Source organism: Lithohypha guttulata, assembly GCF_036872675.1.
Source record: "Lithohypha guttulata strain CCFEE 5908 chromosome Unknown scaffold_2, whole genome shotgun sequence".
Lineage (NCBI taxonomy): Eukaryota > Fungi > Ascomycota > Eurotiomycetes > Chaetothyriales > Trichomeriaceae > Lithohypha > Lithohypha guttulata.
The window spans coordinates 986,264-1,003,593 of record NW_027042751.1 but is presented as its reverse complement, the minus strand read 5'-3'; the positions used below and the strand labels follow the sequence as shown (position 1 = coordinate 1,003,593).

The following is a 17,330-nucleotide window of genomic DNA, read 5'->3' as shown; positions in this document are numbered from 1 at the left end:
CTCCGACGAAATGCGGGCGCAATCCTCGGGACTCTATAAGAAATCACACATATACCAACTCCCCCTTTCCAAACGACCGTAAAACAAATTCGATGGGGTATCTCGAGAGAAAGGAAAGTCGTCTGAATGCAAAAGTACTAATTCGGCGAGATAAATCCAGCCTATTGTGTATCGCAGAGCAGAAGAAAAGTTGTAGATTTGAGAATTGAAAGCCACGTGAAAGATGTCGAGAGGAAATGTTCGAGAACAAGTTTATTGTCAAAGTAACCAGTCGGGGTCTGCCATATTGTTGATTTGCTTCGAGGCAACTTCCGTGCAAAGTGAAGTAACAAGGAGGAAGAAAGTTGGAAAGTGGTGAAGTCCAGTATGGTACAGTGCGATGCCCTCTCTTTGGTTAGCTGGTGGAGGAAGGCACATTCGGTGCTGTGAGTGGAGTTGACTAAACCCTACTGGCTGCTAAATTTATGCATGGCGATTCTTGAAGACTGCTACGAAGAATACCTCCAAAATTGAATTCACCTCGAATCACTCGTAGACATCAACGGATCTGTCCAACAACCTATAGCCCCGTGTCTTTGGGGGAATGCAGTTCTATGTGAGGCAAACTACATGGCAATGACTTCTCACAGATATCCGAGAATGCCTCGATGTGCCATTGGCGAGTCTCCAGCGTGGGGCTGTATGTCCTGTCAGCATATTGAATCTCCAAGCCCTCCGACAGTCATGTTGTTGAAGTACGACCTGGATAGAACTTGTGTCGGTCAGGTTCACTGTGAGCGTAAGCTGAATGGAAGACGAAAATGGAGCAGTAACCTGCATTACTCAGCTAGAGCATAAACGCATCACAACAAGACGACGCGCGTCGCAAGGATCTGACGATAGTCCTATGATTCTCTGATGTGTTTGGACATTTGAGCGAGAACAGTACATTGTCATTAAAAAAATGAGATGAAATGAAACAATCCGTATACTTGTTGATACCCAATGCAAGACCGCTCAAGTCGTTAACATACAACGCCAGGAGGATTGATAGTGATAAACGTTGGCAAGGTAGATATATTTCGTCAAAAAGTTGTCAAAGAAACTACTTATACAGCCGGACCAGCCTTAATGACATCTTCTGTAGCCTCAGATGAATACTTTTCGAAGTTCTCCTTGAAGAGCTTGCCCAACTTGGTGACCTCCTCACCAAAATCAGCACTGCCGGTCCAGCTCTTCTTGGGGTTCAACAGCTCATCTGGAACACCCGGGCATGTCTTTGGCACGTTCAGGTTGAATGTGTCATATGTTTCGTATTCCTGCTTGGCGAGCTCACCAGAGTGAATGGCATCGAGGATAGCACGAGTATATTTCAGAGGGCATCGCTTGCCGCCCGTGGTAGCACCAGCACCTACCCAACCAGTATTCAATAGCCAGGCGTTGGCGTTGTGTTCAGATATCTTCTCGGCCAACATCTTAGCATATCTCATTGGGTGGAGCGCCAAGAATGGTTGAGCGAAGCAAGATGAGAAAGTAGCTTGTGGTTCTGTGACACCGTCCTCGGTACCTGCCATCTTCGAGGTGTAGCCGGAGATGAAGTGGAACATAGTCTGGTTGGTGTCAAGCTTAGAGATAGGTGGTAGCACACCTCGGGCGTCGCAGGTAAGCAAGATGATGTTGGTTGGGTGATTGTCAGATAGACATGGAATCTTCGCATTGTGGATGTATTCGATTGGATAGGCGCATCGGGTGTTTTCTGTCAAGGTAGCGTCGTCGTAGTCAACTTCTCTGGTCTCGTTGTCAAAGACCACATTCTCGAGCACGGATCCAAACTTGATGGCATTAAAGATATCGGGCTCCTTCTCTGCTGACAGGCCAATGCATTTGGCGTAGCATCCACCTTCAATATTGAAAACACCCTTGTCTGACCAGCAGTGTTCATCATCACCGATCAACTTTCTCTTAGGATCAGCTGATAGTGTGGTCTTGCCAGTACCAGACAGACCAAAGAAGACTGTTACGTCTCCCTTCTCGCCCTCGTTGGCAGAGGAGTGCAGTGTGAGGACATTGTGCTTGACTGGCATCTCGTAGAACAGTACCGTGAAGATCCCCTTCTTCATCTCACCAGCGTATTCTGTTCCCAGAATGACCATCTCCTTCTCGGCAAAGTTGAGGGCAACACTGGTCGGGCTGGTCATACCAGTAGTGTATCTGTTGGCAGGGAAGGAACCAGCATTGTAAATTACATAGTCAGGATGGAAGTGCTCGAGTTCTGATCGTTTTGGTCGGATAAGCATGTTTCGCATAAAGAGGGCATGGTAGGCACGAGCGCACACAACTCGGACATTGATCCTGTATCTCTCGTCCCATCCTGCATAGCCGTCGACGACGTAGATTCGGTTTCGAGTGTTCAAGTAGTCGATTGCTCGCTCCCTGTTGATCTTCCAGACCTAGGACACCACATATTAGCAAAGGTACCCAAACAACACGGAACGAATCCGTCATCAAGCCCGATATTTTCCGGCTCTTGGTCCTCGGCTACGGGTGGCGACGTCGACGTCATTTGTATGTGGGGGGAAAGGTCGCTTCTAGTGTCGCGTGTTTGCGGGGAACAGCTCGCTTCAAAGTTTTGAACACCATCAGCCAGCAAAGCAGCAAGATGTAAGCCGATGGATTGTGATAAGACGTCCTTGCCCAAATAGCCGGAGGATGCATGCCACAGCCGCAGAGCAATCTTGAAGAGGTTCGGTTCTTGAAAGCAAAGATGAGCTTACCTCTGGTGACATTTCCTTGTTGACTGGTCCCCACCAAACGTCCTTTTCGGAACTTGGCTCTTTGACCACTCTCTTATCCGAGGGCGATCGACCAGTTTTGGCACCTGAGTATGCAGTCAAAGCACCAGTCGAGGTCATGGCAGAGCCCGTTTCGTAGACAAGAGCATCTTCGTATAGAGCTGCTACCGATGGGTTGGCGATAATGGCTACACGGTCATAGTCGATATGAGCGTGAGTGTGTAGCTCTTCCTCGAGCTCTGTGTGTTCTCGACTTGGCCTATAGATGTGTAAGAAAGTACTCAGCAAAATCAGTAGGAGATCTTACTGAACACCACCTGGGTGCAAAGCTGTTTTGTTGACAGATTGAGAAACCATGGTTGGATCGAAGTTTCGTAGTTGTGTTTTGGCGATTTCTGCACGAGCTTGACTTTCTTCTGGTCCAGGAGTAGCAGGACGTGGTTCTGCAGTGGACGTTCGACGATCTGAGATACCGTTCACAACAGAGAGTCGACGTTCAAAGTCGTTTTGAGCAGACATGTGCGTAATGCTTCCCTATGTATCCTTTCTCTTGTATTGGCCAAGGAGGACTGCCGAAATGCTTTCTCCACGAATTCACGGGTCTATTCGGACCTCTATCCGTCTCGCTGGGTAGGATTGAACGATGGGGTCAGAAGTTGCAGTGTATGATGACGACGTCCGAGATGTTCCGACGTGATATGTATGGGGTTTCAGGCAGGTCAGTCAAGAAGGTCTAGACGCTAACATGCAGTCGATACTTCTGTTATAGTAACAATTATAAACACGCGGGAAGAATTCGATGTTATTTATTGTTTGTGTTCAACTCTGAACGGAAGCTACCAAAGTGACGTTGGGATACAAGCCGCAACCACTTCCGTTTCTGCCCGCGTTTGAGAGAGCTATAGCTTACCTGCTGAAAGGCTCAGCATGCATCGATGTCCTCCAGATTACGAGACATTCGAGATTTCAAGATTCAAGATGACGATTTCGACTTTTGCTCGCTCTCCTCATGTTGGAGTTTTAGTCACAGAAACGATAATGAGGAGAGCATCATTCTTTGCCACATTACTGGGCAGCCGTATCTTTGCATCAGATTGAAGTACATTTGTACTGTGTATAGATTTCATGAGCTTGGCACGCAGTATACGCAGAAAGTCGCTAATGTGGTCCACCGACTGGTGGTCTCGAACGCCTGAAAGAAAGCCGATGGATAAGTATCGAGATGTGTAGAGCCTGCTCCGAACTTTTCTCGTCGTTACAAAGGCTAGCAGTTTCGTGTTTGAGTAGTTTGCACCTTGGATCGATCCGGCAGTTGTGTCGGAAATATTAGGGACTTCACTATACGGTTGCGCCGGTGCACCGGCATTGAATACGGCATCGGCCTCCGTAGTCTAAGCGGTCTTTGCCCAAACTCCTTGAATACCCAGCAGACTACTCAACGTCCCTGCCAGGCCAATGATACCATCGTCAAAATTGGCATACCCCAAAGCGGTTGATGGCACAGTCAAGTCACACAAATCTGAAGTAAGCTGAATGTTTGCGACTTTGCGTTGCCTGTGAAGTTTCGTTAGCAGTATCCATGTGTGGCAGCGACAACAAACGTACTTAGCAACCTTCACTTTCTCCATCTTGCCGTCGGGGTCCTTCTCGTCAATCTGCTTCGTCCTCTGGTTGAGCTGGTACAAACTGTAGATGCCTGCTAGAGCACTGGCTGTCAAACCAGTAAACCAGAATCTGTAGGCAGTCGCCTGCAATCGCTTGGCGCCTTCGTATTTCTTGACTCCCATAGCATCGAGCACTGTCAATGTGTCGAAAAGCATGTATCCGGCATAACCCAGCTGTCGCAGGGTTTGCAGATACTGTACGATCTTGTCCCCACTGCCATTCTTCATGGCTACATCATACAGTTCTGACGCTCCTCTTATATGCTCAACAAATTTCCCTATTCTGAGGATCTTCCTCGTCAGGCCGAACTGGTTCTTAAGCGTTGCCCATGGTTGAATGGCGCTTGTGGGGTTGTTGGTTCTGTACAGGTACCATGCGTAGAAACGAGCAAAGTACTGGATCGTTCTCAGGATCTTGTCGCGACCGACTATGAGGCATGTCAGTAATTAGTAGTGGTATAGAACATGGGTAGTTGCACCTGTCGTTGCGACGTATCGCAGATAGTGGGTGACCACAGGGTGTTGGATTAGCGCGTCTGCCACCATGATTGCGGTGATGTGTTATGCACGGTCTATAATCACAGTGCTTCACGCTGAGCGTTCGACGTCTTGAGGTAGATGGGTAGAGGATTGAGCCCAATCAAGCTGAATTCGCAAGCACGCAGGGTGTTTACAGGAGAATGATAAAAGATAGGCCTAGCTACCGAGGCACGGCTGAGTACAAGGAAAGGTGAAGGTATATTATGTGGCCGGTCACACTGGAGTCAAGCCTGGCCATCCGGCCATAGGCTGAACAGCCGTAACACACGTGCTACTCGCAAACATAGCATTATTGTTCGAATTTGTCCCAAAGCTGTCTATAGAAACCAAATCAGAATTGAAGACCTTCATGTTCGGGCGCTCAACGTGCCCGTTCAAGAATCGGTCTTCAGTGGTTGGAAATGGTAGAGTATTGGATGTGGTGACAGTTAAACGCGTCAACCCTAATCTAGAACATTTCCCCAGACCGAGGCGTTTACGGAAGCTAACGAGTACCCCAGCTCCAAATCATGGGTATGATCATGATGCCTTTCGTCCTATCCAAGTACTACTCACATTCAATAGCCGTTTTCGTTCGGTTTCAGGGGTATCTACTTAATTTCAATCTATGAACATCATCTTTTGGTGAGCCGAGCAAGAGCGTTGAGGAGCATTGTATGCTGTCAGAGTGTAAGCCGCGATTGACTGAAACGAAACACCCAACCATTGAACATCGAACATTATAACAACAAAGAGCTCGTAGCTTCTATCACTTCTTCAAGATGCCAACCAAATCTTCATTTCCAGATGTGTCAATTCCAGATCTTGATATGTGGGCTTTCATGTTCAACAACCCCGAGCCGCGAAAGTTCCCAGACAGCCAGGTCATATACCGGTCAGCTACTAACACGTCACGAGCATACACCTTCTCCGACGTGAGATCTCTTGCGACGTCCTTCGGAGAAGGATTGCAAAATCTCTGGGACTGGCAGAAAGGCGAGGTCCTAGCTATTTATGCGCCAAACGACATAGATGTGGGCCCAATAATATACGGTGTCTTCTTTGCTGGTGGTATCATCAGTCCGGCAAACCCTGCATATAGCCCTGATGAATTGGCCTTCCAACTGAACAACAGTGGTAGCCGAGCTTTGGTGACTACTGTCCAATTCTTACCAAATGCGCTGAAGGCGGCCGAGAAAGCAGGCATACCACAGGACCGGATATTGTTGCTCGGGGAGGCGAGAGACAAAGAGCACAGGGTGAAGCACTGGACTAACATCCGCAAGACGAGCGGCGCACTGAGGTATCGACGAAGGAAGCTGCAACCAGATGACGATCTTGCTTTCCTAGTCTACAGCTCTGGCACGACTGGTTTGCCAAAAGGTGTTATGCTAAGCCATCGAAATGTAATCTCGGACCTATGCTTGATCAAGGGCGCGGTCGGGCATTGGTATGAAACTGGAAAGGACAAGATCTTGGGAGTGCTACCGTTTTTCCACATCTATGGCCTAACAGGGCTCGTTCATCAGCCATTGCATCGCGGAATTGAACTTGTCGTCATGCCAGCATTTGATCTGAAGCTGTTCCTGAGCACAATTCAGGATCATAAGATCACTTTCATCTATGTTGCGCCTCCAGTCATAGTCAGGTTAGCGAGGGACAAAGTGGTTGATGGATACGACCTAAGCTCCGTCAAGATGATCACAAGCGGTGCCGCACCATTGACCCAAGAGCTGGTAGACGCCGTACACAAAAGACTCAAGATCAAGATCAACCAAGCATACGGCTTGAGTGAGACCAGTCCTATGACACATACTCAACCGTGGAATGAATGGTATGACAGTGTGGGTAGTGTTGGCAAGATGTTCCCGAACATGATCGCCAAGTATATGAGTGCAGAAGAGAAGGAGCTGGGTCCTGGTGAAGCTGGTGAGCTGTGGTTGGCAGGGCCGAACATATTCAAAGGGTACTGGAAGAACGAGAAGGCCACTAAAGATGCTATCGTTGAAGCTGATGGACTGAGGTACTTTAAGACTGGTGATGTTGGTTTTCAGGATGAGAACCACAACTTCTACATCACTGATCGTGTGAAAGAGCTCATCAAGTACAAAGGCTTCCAGGTTGCGCCTGCTGAATTGGAAGGCAAACTAATGGATCATCCGTTGGTGAATGACGTTGCAGTGATTGGGATCGAAGATAAGGAGATGCACACAGAGGTGCCGAGGGCATATATAGTGCACGCAAAGAAAAGTGGTAAGGCTGGCAACAGAGAAACCGGCCTACCTGAAACAGAAGACGACAAGCAGGATGCTGATGAGATTATAAAATGGATTGCTGGTAAGGTGGCGAATCACAAGAAGCTGAGAGGCGGTGTGCGGTTTGTTGAAGAGATCCCAAAGAGTGCGGCAGGCAAGATTCTGCGACGTTTGTTGAAGGACAGAGCAAAGAACGAGGCGTCTATCGCGGTTCCGAGAGCGAAGCTGTAATATATTGTTGCATTCATGTGGCCTCGCGACTAGGGCATGGGGCTTGCACTTGGTATGTACAATCATGTTCCACTATTCTGCTCCCGTCTGCTCGCTGGCAACAAGGACTGCAGTAAGGACCGTCGTTTTGAGGATTCGTAGTGTTCAGAGGACGCGCTCAACGCGTGGAGTGCCAAGCCTCTTTCGTTTGGCTTAGATAAGCCGGATCGGCGACTCATCACAGGCAGGTACCGACTGCGTCAGTACCCTGGCTTTGGTTGCTTCTAAACACGCAGGAACTCTTCCGTTATCCAAACAGTAGAATTGTATGCGGCTCTTTACAATCTGTCTTCAAGCAACCTAAATCGGCTATCTTCAAGATGGGTTCAGAACCTCAATTCTCGAAGTACCCGAACCTCGCCCTCGCTCAGAACATCTTCAACATTGCAAACAATTCGCCCCGACAAACCCAGCAGAGTTCATTGAAGTACATTCAAGATGCAATTAAAGACCACAAAATGGCACCGCTATATCGGCACCTAGCTCATCCTACTGAAGGTATCCTGAATGTGAAGGGTGAGGGAAGTGCATCAGCAGTACCTACACCCACAACTCAGCGCAATCGAAGAGCCTCATTGGTTTCGAGCAACCTGGTACCATCAAAGCGCAATGTATCTGGAGAGGTCCTTCCGTGGGATGAGAAGCTCTATGACGACTTGAAGACTGAGAACGACAAAGAGCTTGAGGAAATTCAGAAAGAGGAAGAACAGGCCCAAGAAACGGCTGGGGAAACTGAAGTACAAGCAGCCCGAAGTAAAAGAGCAGAATTCTGGGCGCGAGTGGGAGACAAGGTAAGCTCGTAATGCTCTTCGAGAAGCATTTTGCTCACAAGGATTTCTAGGACAAAGCCATAGAGTCTTACGAGGCAGTGTTCGAGAAGACTGGTCCGTTAGGCGCGAAAATCGATACTGTCCTCGCCATAATACGAATCGGCCTCTTCTTCAACGACAAAGTCTTTGTCAAGAAGCAGGTCGACCGAGCTAACATTCTGGTAGAAAGTGGTGGTGATTGGGATCGAAGAAATAGGCTTAAGGCTTACAAGGGTCTGCATTTACTCACGGTCCGCTCCTACAATACTGCTGCACCACTTCTACTCGACTCTCTATCTACGTTTACCAGCTACGAACTCTGCAGCTATTCAGCACTAGTCATGTATGCAGTTTTAGCAGGAACAATGGCTCTTAAGAGAACAGAGTTCAAGACGAAAGTTGTGGATGCTCCTGAAATCAAGGCTATACTTGGCAGTGGCGACGAGAAGGTACCCAAAGATGAAGAGATGGAAGACATATCTACAGCTACACCAGAAAAGGCAACAGTAGTGAACTTGACCACGCTGGGAACAGGTCAAGGCATGGAGAGTGCAGAATCCGAAGCACCCATTGACTTTTCCTCCTTGGCGTCATTGGTTCGAAGTCTTTATGAGGGTAATTATCGAGCATTCTTCTTGGCATTGGCTACTGTGGAAGAGACGTTCTTACTGCAGGATCGGTATCTGTTCGAGCACAAGGTCTGGTTTGTCAGAGAGATGAGGCTACGAGGTTATCAGCAGCTATTACAGTCGTACAGAGTGGTTGGCTTGAAGGCCATGGCGGATGCTTTTGGAATCAGTGTTGACTTACTGGACCGAGATCTGGCCAAGTTCATTGCAGGAGGACGGGTAAGCTGTACGATCGATAGGGTACAGGGAATAATTGAAACAACACGACCTGACGACAAGAACAAACAGTACGCTGATGTGGTGAAGCAAGGTGATGCTTTGATTACAAAACTGCAGAAATATGGACAGAACGTTAGATTGAGGGGTAGTGAGCGTACTTGATTGGCATACCTCAGTCTTACGACTCTGATCACATTGTGAAGCTCAAACAAGATACTAAGAACTCCACTGAGTGAAGTTTCAGTACCAGGTCAAAATTTTAGCTCAATTCTTCTCTTACGCAACCAAGATCGTTCTTGCAATTTGCAACAACAACTATTCGATCGACTACGATTTTCGATCTTTCCTCTCGACATATCTACTGACCTGCAAGCACCAGCATTTTCGGGTACAAATCCGTTCCTGGTGTCATAATGGCGGCCTTGTCGTAAGTGATCGAAAACTAGCTGCGTATCCTGGAGATGCCCCACCGCGGCCTGTTGCTAGGAGGACAGACCAAAAAGCCTTGCCTCTTGCGGTTAATTCACTGACAAGATATTAAAGGTTGCTTAGAGATGGTCTTTTCACGGATTTCACGATCGAGGTTCAGGGTCACAGCATCAGAGTCCATAGATCGTTCCTTCAAATGCAGTCGGGGTATCTCAGAAAATTGCTGGTGTGCAAGAACAGGGTAGGCAAACCTTCACACAACCCACAGCACACTAATGCATATCAGGAGGTCGCTCAATCCAAAGTCATCTTCGCCGACATCGAGCCAAGCTTAGTAGCACGTCTCATCACTTTCTGCTATGTGCCAACCGGATTTCCACTCTATCTCGACACCAAGATTTTCCGAGGAGTCTTTCAGGCTCCTCATGTTGATACAGTCGCAGACTCTGTATACCAGATTTTTCACACTCTCGAGCTTGCCAGCCGGATGTATGCTCTCGGTGACCGCTTTGATATGCCTGAGCTTCGTGCACACGCTCGGAACAAATTTCTCCACGCTTACTGCGATCTAGGCAGGGATCGGCGAGTTTTAGTCTCTCTCTTCAAAGAGCCTGAGAAGATTGGTTCTTTGATTCGGCATGTGTATTGCTCCACACCACAGAGCGATCGAGGACTACGTGATGTGGTATTCAAAGACGTCAAGTGGCGGTTAGATCGTCTTGACGAGATGCACGAGTGGAGGTTTCTGTATGATCTGGTTGAGGAAATCCCAGACCTTGCAGTCGATCTGGCTAGGCTGCATATATCCGAAGAGTGTTATGAGTGTTCCCTCTGCGCATGGTCTGGGCAGACCATCATCAAGGCTCCCTGCTTGTGTCGTCCCGCTTGGTTTTATTCTTGCGTCAAAGACGAGTGTGTCAGGAGAATCAAAGCTAGGTCCTTTTGCACATCGTGCTACGAGCTAGGGACTCTCGATCCGACAACGATGTAAGGACGAGTCGTGGAGGCACATGTATATGCATAGGCAGGGGTCAAAGGACACATATTAGAGAAAGAGAAGAGCCTGTCGAAACAAGGGGTGAAAGAAGTTCCGTATATGGGGTTGTTGATATTGAGCAATTCGGGAGTGAATGAGTTTAGCACAATCTAGGACAAAGAGTTTTACCGAGTACGGGAAAAATGAGCCTACCACATGCAAGATAGGATCAGGCCACAACATACACAAAGTACTAATAGCCTTCTAGCTCGTCAACTCAACCTCCCCAGCTCAGCCACCCAATTCAATTCCACTGCACTAACATTCCTCGCATACGGCTTAGACGTATAGATCAGATCTGTGAAAATGATAGTCCTGGGCATCGTGCTCGCACCAACACCACTACTTTTCCTGTTCATCTTATCATTTTCATCCTCCTTGTCCTTCTTCGCACCACCACCACCACCACGATGCGTGAACAGCACAGAGCTCGGATGGATGTGTATCGGCTGATTCGTCAATAAAGTTGTATATGGTGCTCGCTGATTCGGGTTCTGCTTCACCTGGCCAGCTTGACTCGGTGCCAGTGAGGAGAGTACAGCCACATTGGGCCACAAGCCAGCTACTAGACATTTGAGAACGAGTTCTTTCTTGACTAGGTCAGCTAGTGTGCCGTTTGCTCCGATGTTTCCATCGGGGTTGTTGCTGCTGGACGGTACCAGCCGATATTTGAGGTTACTCATCATCTGTCGTAACTGTTTTCGAACATCCATGATGCGCGACATTGCTCGGTGAGAGATTCCGTGGGCATCACACCAGGCTCGACGGTCGGATGTGTTGGGTGAGCTGTATGCAGAGATCGCGTTAGCGAGAGTGAGGTGGTCGGAGTGTCGGCTTAGAAGCTGGCGGCGAGCAGTTTCGACTGGGTTTGAGATGTCTTCGTCTGAGTCGGGGTGTTCAGCATCGTCGTGTAAGGCGGCAGATTCACCATTGGTATGTCCATTGAGACCGTTTCTCTCACCAAGCAGTAGCTCTTTTGCTCCCATCTTTTTCATGCTCTGTTTTCCTGTCTGACCGTTGCGTACAGGTAGGAAAATGCCCTCTTCTAGTGATAAGGCAGCCACAACATCGATTACTGTATCCATAACGTCCTGGCCATGTTTACTGCCCTCCAACAGACATCTTGCTAGATCTGGGCGCACAGGCAATGTAGCCATCTTCCTGCCGATCTCCGTGATATCACCAGTCTCCCCGTCAAGCGCGCCCAGGTTCAGTAAGCCCTCCAAAGCAGCCTCCAGGCTTCGTCGTGGTGGCTTGGTTAGCAACGGAAACCCAAGCACATCTGCCACACCATGAGCCTTCAATGTCAACACAAGAAAGCTCAAGTCCGTGCTCAGAATCTCAGGCTTTGTATCTTTCTCGAGGCTCCAAAAATCCTTTTCAGTATACAGACGATGGCAAGTACCAGGAGCTTCTCGACCAGCACGACCAGCACGCTGACGTGCCATAGATTGGCTGATAGGAGTACTTAGCAACGTATCAAGGTTAAGACCAGGTCTAAAGAGACGAGCCTTGTGTTTTCCTGTGTCGATAATGTGCCTGACATTGGGTACTGTGACTGAAGTTTCAGCTATATTTGTAGATAGGATAACGCGGCGTGTGAAAGCAGAAGCTGGCTGGAAGACTCGAGCCTGTAAGTGGTTCGGTAGACTCGCGAAGAGGGGAAGTGCTTGTAAGGCTGGCAATTTCTGCTTCTGTTGCTTTTCCTTATCGACGAGAGTTGTGGCGTAAATGTTGCAGAGAGATTCGAGATTCTCGATCATTTCTTGTCCTGAGAGAAAGACCAGGATATCGGCAGGCAGTGGCGTGTGCTGGTGGATGTAGGTGATCTTGTCCATTGTTGTGTCTAGGAGGTTAATAACAGGCTGGGGCACGTAGGATAGGGTTACAGGGTACTGGCGACCTTTGATGTGGCAGCTTGCTACACTAATAGTGTGTTTAGCTTGCTGATCCGTGTTGTTTACTAGCTTTTCGTCGTCAGAGAAGCCGGCAAAGTCGTCCTCATCGGCTTCAGGGGTCTGGTCACCATTTGCTGCTTGCTGCAACTCGGGTGTGTCGAGGAAGAATTTCTCAATGCCTTCCATTTCAGCCGTAGCACTCATAACGATAACCTTCAGCGGCACACCTTGTCTGCCATCCTGCTTTCCTGATTTGTGAGCATCCAGTATCTGCTTAAGGAAGCCTAGTACTAAGTCGACGTTGACACCTCGTTCATGCACTTCGTCCACGATCACACAGCTATACTCCTTCAACCAATGATCGCGCAGTAACTCCTGCAGTAGCATACCATCTGTCAAGAACTTTATTCGCGTTGACGCAGACACATTGTTGTCAAAACGCACAGAGTAACCAACTTGACTAGCAGGGCTAGCTGTTCCCAATGGCGTGCCAATTTCAGAAGCGACACGGTTCGCAAGAGATATAGCTGCCACTCGGCGTGGCTGCAAGATGGCGATGCGACCACCCATACGCTGCTGGCGTTCGCCGATATGTTGAGGTCGACACCATTTCTCATTATACAGGAATTGTGGTATCTGGGTAGATTTTCCGGAACCAGTTTCACCGACAAGAAGAAGCACGTCGTGCTCGCTTACTTTCTTCCGAATCTCGTCTGCGTGAGGCCATATTGGAAGTTTTTGGCGTGTCTCTCGAAGTACTTGCGCCTTTTCTCTCAAAGACGGCTTGGTGCTGCTTCGGTTACCATTTGTAATAGGCAGCCTATTCGATGTTTCTGCATCGTCGCTCGTGTTACACGAAAGTGTGGCAGATGGGGTTCTGGGACTCCCTGTCTGGAATGCGTCTACAGCTTTCCTCTTCCTCGATGACATTTCAGAGTGGTCAAAGCATATTCTAGTCCAGAGAAAGATTTCGATCTTGACTACGGTGGAGCAGATGTGCGAAACGATCATCGAAATCCAGATTAATGCCTAAGGCAACAGCACACTTCAGCTTCTCCTCTGAAGCCTCCCTAAGCTTCAAGTTCCGGGCATTTGGTGCCTACAACTTCTACCTGTGCTCTATCTACACCTGCACTGCATCAGACGTGGTTGTGATCATGCAATTTGCTAGACTCTTACAGCGACCGTTGGAGATGCTAGTAGTCTCCATCTCGATGCTGTCACCCCCTGTCGCTATATTCTCATCGTTGGTTTCCTCTCGCTTTCCACCACGAGTATGCGAGCACCCATGGCATTGACGTCGTCGTCATCATCAGTCCATCCCAGCCCACACCTTCACCTGACCTTTCTCTTCCGGGCTTCCGATCTTGGTAGCAAGTACCAGTAGATCATCTCGAGTATAGAAGATTCCAAGGCCTGCTCTTCATCCTCCCGTGATTGACACGACTTTTCCGGATAACGAACCAGATTTCGTGATGCTGCCAGTGATTACTATCCTTGTGATTGTCGTGACATTGTCCTCAATCGACAGCGATGAGGCTGGCAAAGTCTGATGAAGTGGTAGTCAGGCAGCGGCATTTCTGAAAGTCGTAGAAATCGATTGCTCCGGGGTACAGATCACCTAGATTCTCAAGAGTAATATTCGGTGCTCACATCTTGCTTTCGATTTGTAATGCCCCGCTCATCTGCGAATGCGGGTCGAGCAGCTCGTCCCCGTACAGTACCAGCCCTCTTCCACCACAGTTAGTCCACCAAGCAACACAGACAGCAGCTCTTTCAAGGTCCATTTCCCCGCCACTGAGCAACTCCCAGAACCTCTTCTGGCACTCACTTCGCTGCGTCATGTCCTTTAATGACTGTAGCGATTCTGCAGCCACGGTGAGCCATTCTTCTAGTATTTGCACAGGGAGAAAGCTTAGATTGTCTATTATCGCGAGCAGTAAGACACATTTCTCTGATAGTGTCGGGTCGCTTTCGGCCAGGGATGAATCCGGCAGGGGAAGAGGTGTTTCCTGTGCATAAGGCAGGCGCGACCTCAGCACGTCGAGCACGATTTCTTGTAGCTGTGGCAAAGAAGCAGCGACAGACGCACGAGGTGCGGCCACTTGCATCAGCGACTTCACAGCGAGCTTAAACTGTCGTGGCGTCAAGCTTGATGGGAAACTTTCGAGTAAGGTATCCGCGTAAAACGGGATGTATTGTGAAGATATAGCACCATTTTGTGGTGCTGCGAAGACTGCAAGAAGCAAACTATGAGCGGCTTCATAAATCTCATTCAGCCTGCGGTTGCCATGTGCAGTGATATACGGCAGAGCATTACTAATTAGTAAATCGCGATTGGCTTCTGGCCGTAAAGTCAAGGTAAAGTGCTCTGATATATTCAGGAAGAAGAGGTCGTTCAAGCGATCTAGAGGGTGTGCAGGTATTTTACCGACCTCGGCGGATCTAATGGAAGCCAGGAACGATTCGGCTTGAGCTGGAAACTGGTTCAAAATATCAATAGCTGTATAATTGACAAACATGTATTGTGAAGAAGAATGTTGACCAAATCTGTGGGAAATAAAGTTAAAATCCCGAAGGATGTGCAATGTCTGGACAGCAAGTGTAGGGGCCTTGAGATCGGAAGACAGCACAGTATCAAGTATGATGCGTCCAGTAATTGCTCTCAAGCATATGATAATTGAGAACATCGTATTTCGCAATAGCTGCAGAAGTTCCGGCAGTGTTGTTCGACGAGTCTCGTTATCCAAGAAATCACCCTCCTCGGACAGTTCGACCTCGGAGAGTTTGTTTTGTCTCCAAGAGAGTGAAATATTGCGACTAAATTCAGCTAGGCGAGCAAGAACGGCAACCAGAAGACCTGAATCGCAGGCATTCTCAATCGAGTGTGCGATAAGGCGTGACAGGGGACCAAGAGAGTTGACAAGAACTCTAGATTTGATTGCTTGTATGCGTTGCGCCGAGCCTGAGTTTGCGTCCCAATGAAATTGTGTCCGGGAGACTTGTACGACATCTACATCGATTGTGCCTAACCAGTATCCATGCTCGAGGCCTTCGCGTGAGAAATAGGCGGATTCAACCAGTTCTGGCAGTAGAAGATCGTACTGGATACTTGCTCGTTGCTGATCTGAGAGCAGTGGAAAGACAGTGTTGAGTACAAATACCAAACATAATTGACTGTTTGCATGACTCCTTTCCTTCTCCTGCAGTGCTAAATTGGTCGCTGTAATGAGTGCAGCTTCAACCTTCTTCCTCAAATCTCGAGGGAGGTCAGGATGACCTTGGGCATCGAGTGCAAGCAGAAGACCTCCTAACAACAACAAATGCCTCCATCGTGGCGACTTGTTGTCTGCACCCTGTATTGCAGCCTTCGTCCATTCTACTTGTGACAGGTTGCTTCGACTGTGCTGTGCTTGCTCGTTCTTTTGGTCTTCGATCAAGCGTAGTGCAGCTGTGTAGAAAACACTTAAGACACTGCGGCACGACTGAAGATCGATTGGATTCGAGTATAGTAAGTCGTTCGCCAGCAGTTGCGATGCTAGGAGGGTAACGTTTAACGGATTCGATAAGCGCGATAGTAGACCTGTCGCAGATGGCAGTAACCGAGCAGCGTCATCAGTGTGCTGCGACGTCTGTAGCGACCGCAGCAGTGTCGCCAGCGACCTGTCCATCCTGCGACTTGCGCTCTGTCAGCACATTACTGAGAAACCGATCTGGGGCTCGCGAAACGCGTCTCGCGCAGGTTTATCAGGAGCCGAGGCAGGTGCATCGTCGCACCTTCCACATTCAATATTGGCTTGTTCATCCCTTTCACCCATATTGTCTGTCCTGCTCATATGGTCCTTACTATACTTCTGTTGGATCATCCGAATAGAAGTCCAGTCACTAGCCACCTATAATCCGGGACAGGTCAGAACCCGCATTATTTATCGTTGAAGTCTAAAAATTATGATAGTGCATGAAGCACACCTTCATTGAGATATACGCTATTTGATCACACGCTCAGAACGCTAAGACGAAAACATTTGCCTCAAGTAATAAGACCATACCTAATGAGCTTCATCTATGTTGGATACATTGATCGCGAATCCAACTCCACAGGCTCGCCATCTGTTCTATCCAAGCTACCGGCTCCACGATGCTGCGAAGGATAGTAGAGCAAGTGCTCTCGTGCGGTGTCCGCCATTTCAGTGGGCGGCCCTTGGGAACTCATTGCCCATCGGGTTGACCCATGTCCTCCTCCAGCATGATTTTTCCAATTCGGCGAGTGTGACCGACCACTGAAGTGCGATGTGGTAAAGGCAGGCGATTGAGCGTCGTATCGTTGTGGAGGCGAGTATGGCTGCGGAGGCGAATATGGAGGTATAGTAGGTGAGTCTGCAATTAGTCAACATCTTTGAGTCTTGCATGTAAATCAGTAATTCTCACCGTAAAAGGCGTGTTGAGCCTGCTGAGCCTTGGAAGAGTCAAAGTGGCCTGGTGGTGGATCATGCCTAACATGCTGTGCAACGTCGTAACGCCTCGATGCCGTAGCAGCAGCCCTTTTTCGCCGACTTCGCCATGCAATTCTCCATGCTATCAGAATGACCGCCAAAATGAAGACTGCACCACCTGCTACAGATCCAGCTATTATCGCAACAGGGCTTGATGACGATTGGCGTTGTGATGAACTTGCGGCCGCACTCGTGTTGCTCGCTGTCGATGAAGTGGTCGTTGCCGAAGAAACAGCCGTCGGCAGAGGCGGGAATGGATCAAATTGCTGTGCTATGGTGGGATTGCTGGAAAGGTACCCAGCAGCAAGCGAGTCTACTGGGCAGCCCTTGTTCGAGCA

The 17,330-nt window shown here is 48.7% G+C and overlaps 6 protein-coding genes across 6 annotated transcripts; 2 read left to right on the top strand and 4 right to left on the bottom strand.

The window, feature by feature from the left end:
• Positions 1-1,088: 1,088 nt before the first annotated feature.
• On the bottom strand, positions 1,089-3,290 carry PCK1 (Protein kinase C-like 1; the record flags this gene model as incomplete). The annotated part of the gene is made up of 3 exons (XM_064896848.1): positions 1,089-2,429; positions 2,754-3,030; positions 3,079-3,290. 3 exons carry the CDS (start codon positions 3,288-3,290, stop codon positions 1,089-1,091), a joined length of 1,830 nt encoding a protein of 609 aa, XP_064755798.1.
• An 872-nt stretch (positions 3,291-4,162) lies between these two features.
• PEX11 (Peroxisomal membrane protein PMP27) lies at positions 4,163-4,981 on the bottom strand (the record flags this gene model as incomplete). The annotated part of the gene is made up of 3 exons (XM_064896847.1): positions 4,163-4,325; positions 4,377-4,863; positions 4,915-4,981. 3 exons carry the CDS (start codon positions 4,979-4,981, stop codon positions 4,163-4,165), a joined length of 717 nt encoding a protein of 238 aa, XP_064755797.1.
• A 503-nt stretch (positions 4,982-5,484) lies between these two features.
• LTR64_002476 (uncharacterized protein) lies at positions 5,485-7,440 on the top strand (the record flags this gene model as incomplete). Its single annotated transcript, XM_064896846.1, has 2 exons — positions 5,485-5,488; positions 5,762-7,440. 2 exons carry the CDS (start codon positions 5,485-5,487, stop codon positions 7,438-7,440), a joined length of 1,683 nt encoding a protein of 560 aa, XP_064755796.1.
• A 359-nt stretch (positions 7,441-7,799) lies between these two features.
• Positions 7,800-9,298, top strand: RPN7 (proteasome regulatory particle subunit; the record flags this gene model as incomplete). Its single annotated transcript, XM_064896845.1, has 2 exons — positions 7,800-8,270; positions 8,321-9,298. 2 exons carry the CDS (start codon positions 7,800-7,802, stop codon positions 9,296-9,298), a joined length of 1,449 nt encoding a protein of 482 aa, XP_064755795.1.
• A 1,515-nt stretch (positions 9,299-10,813) lies between these two features.
• Positions 10,814-13,429, bottom strand: prh1 (Salivary acidic proline-rich phosphoprotein 1/2; the record flags this gene model as incomplete). Its single annotated transcript, XM_064896844.1, has 1 exon — positions 10,814-13,429. One exon carries the CDS (start codon positions 13,427-13,429, stop codon positions 10,814-10,816), a length of 2,616 nt encoding a protein of 871 aa, XP_064755794.1.
• A 719-nt stretch (positions 13,430-14,148) lies between these two features.
• On the bottom strand, positions 14,149-16,170 carry LTR64_002473 (uncharacterized protein; the record flags this gene model as incomplete). Its single annotated transcript, XM_064896843.1, has 1 exon — positions 14,149-16,170. The coding sequence occupies one exon, from the start codon at positions 16,168-16,170 to the stop codon at positions 14,149-14,151; it is 2,022 nt and encodes a 673-aa protein (XP_064755793.1).
• Between the last annotated feature and the right edge of the window lie 1,160 nt (positions 16,171-17,330).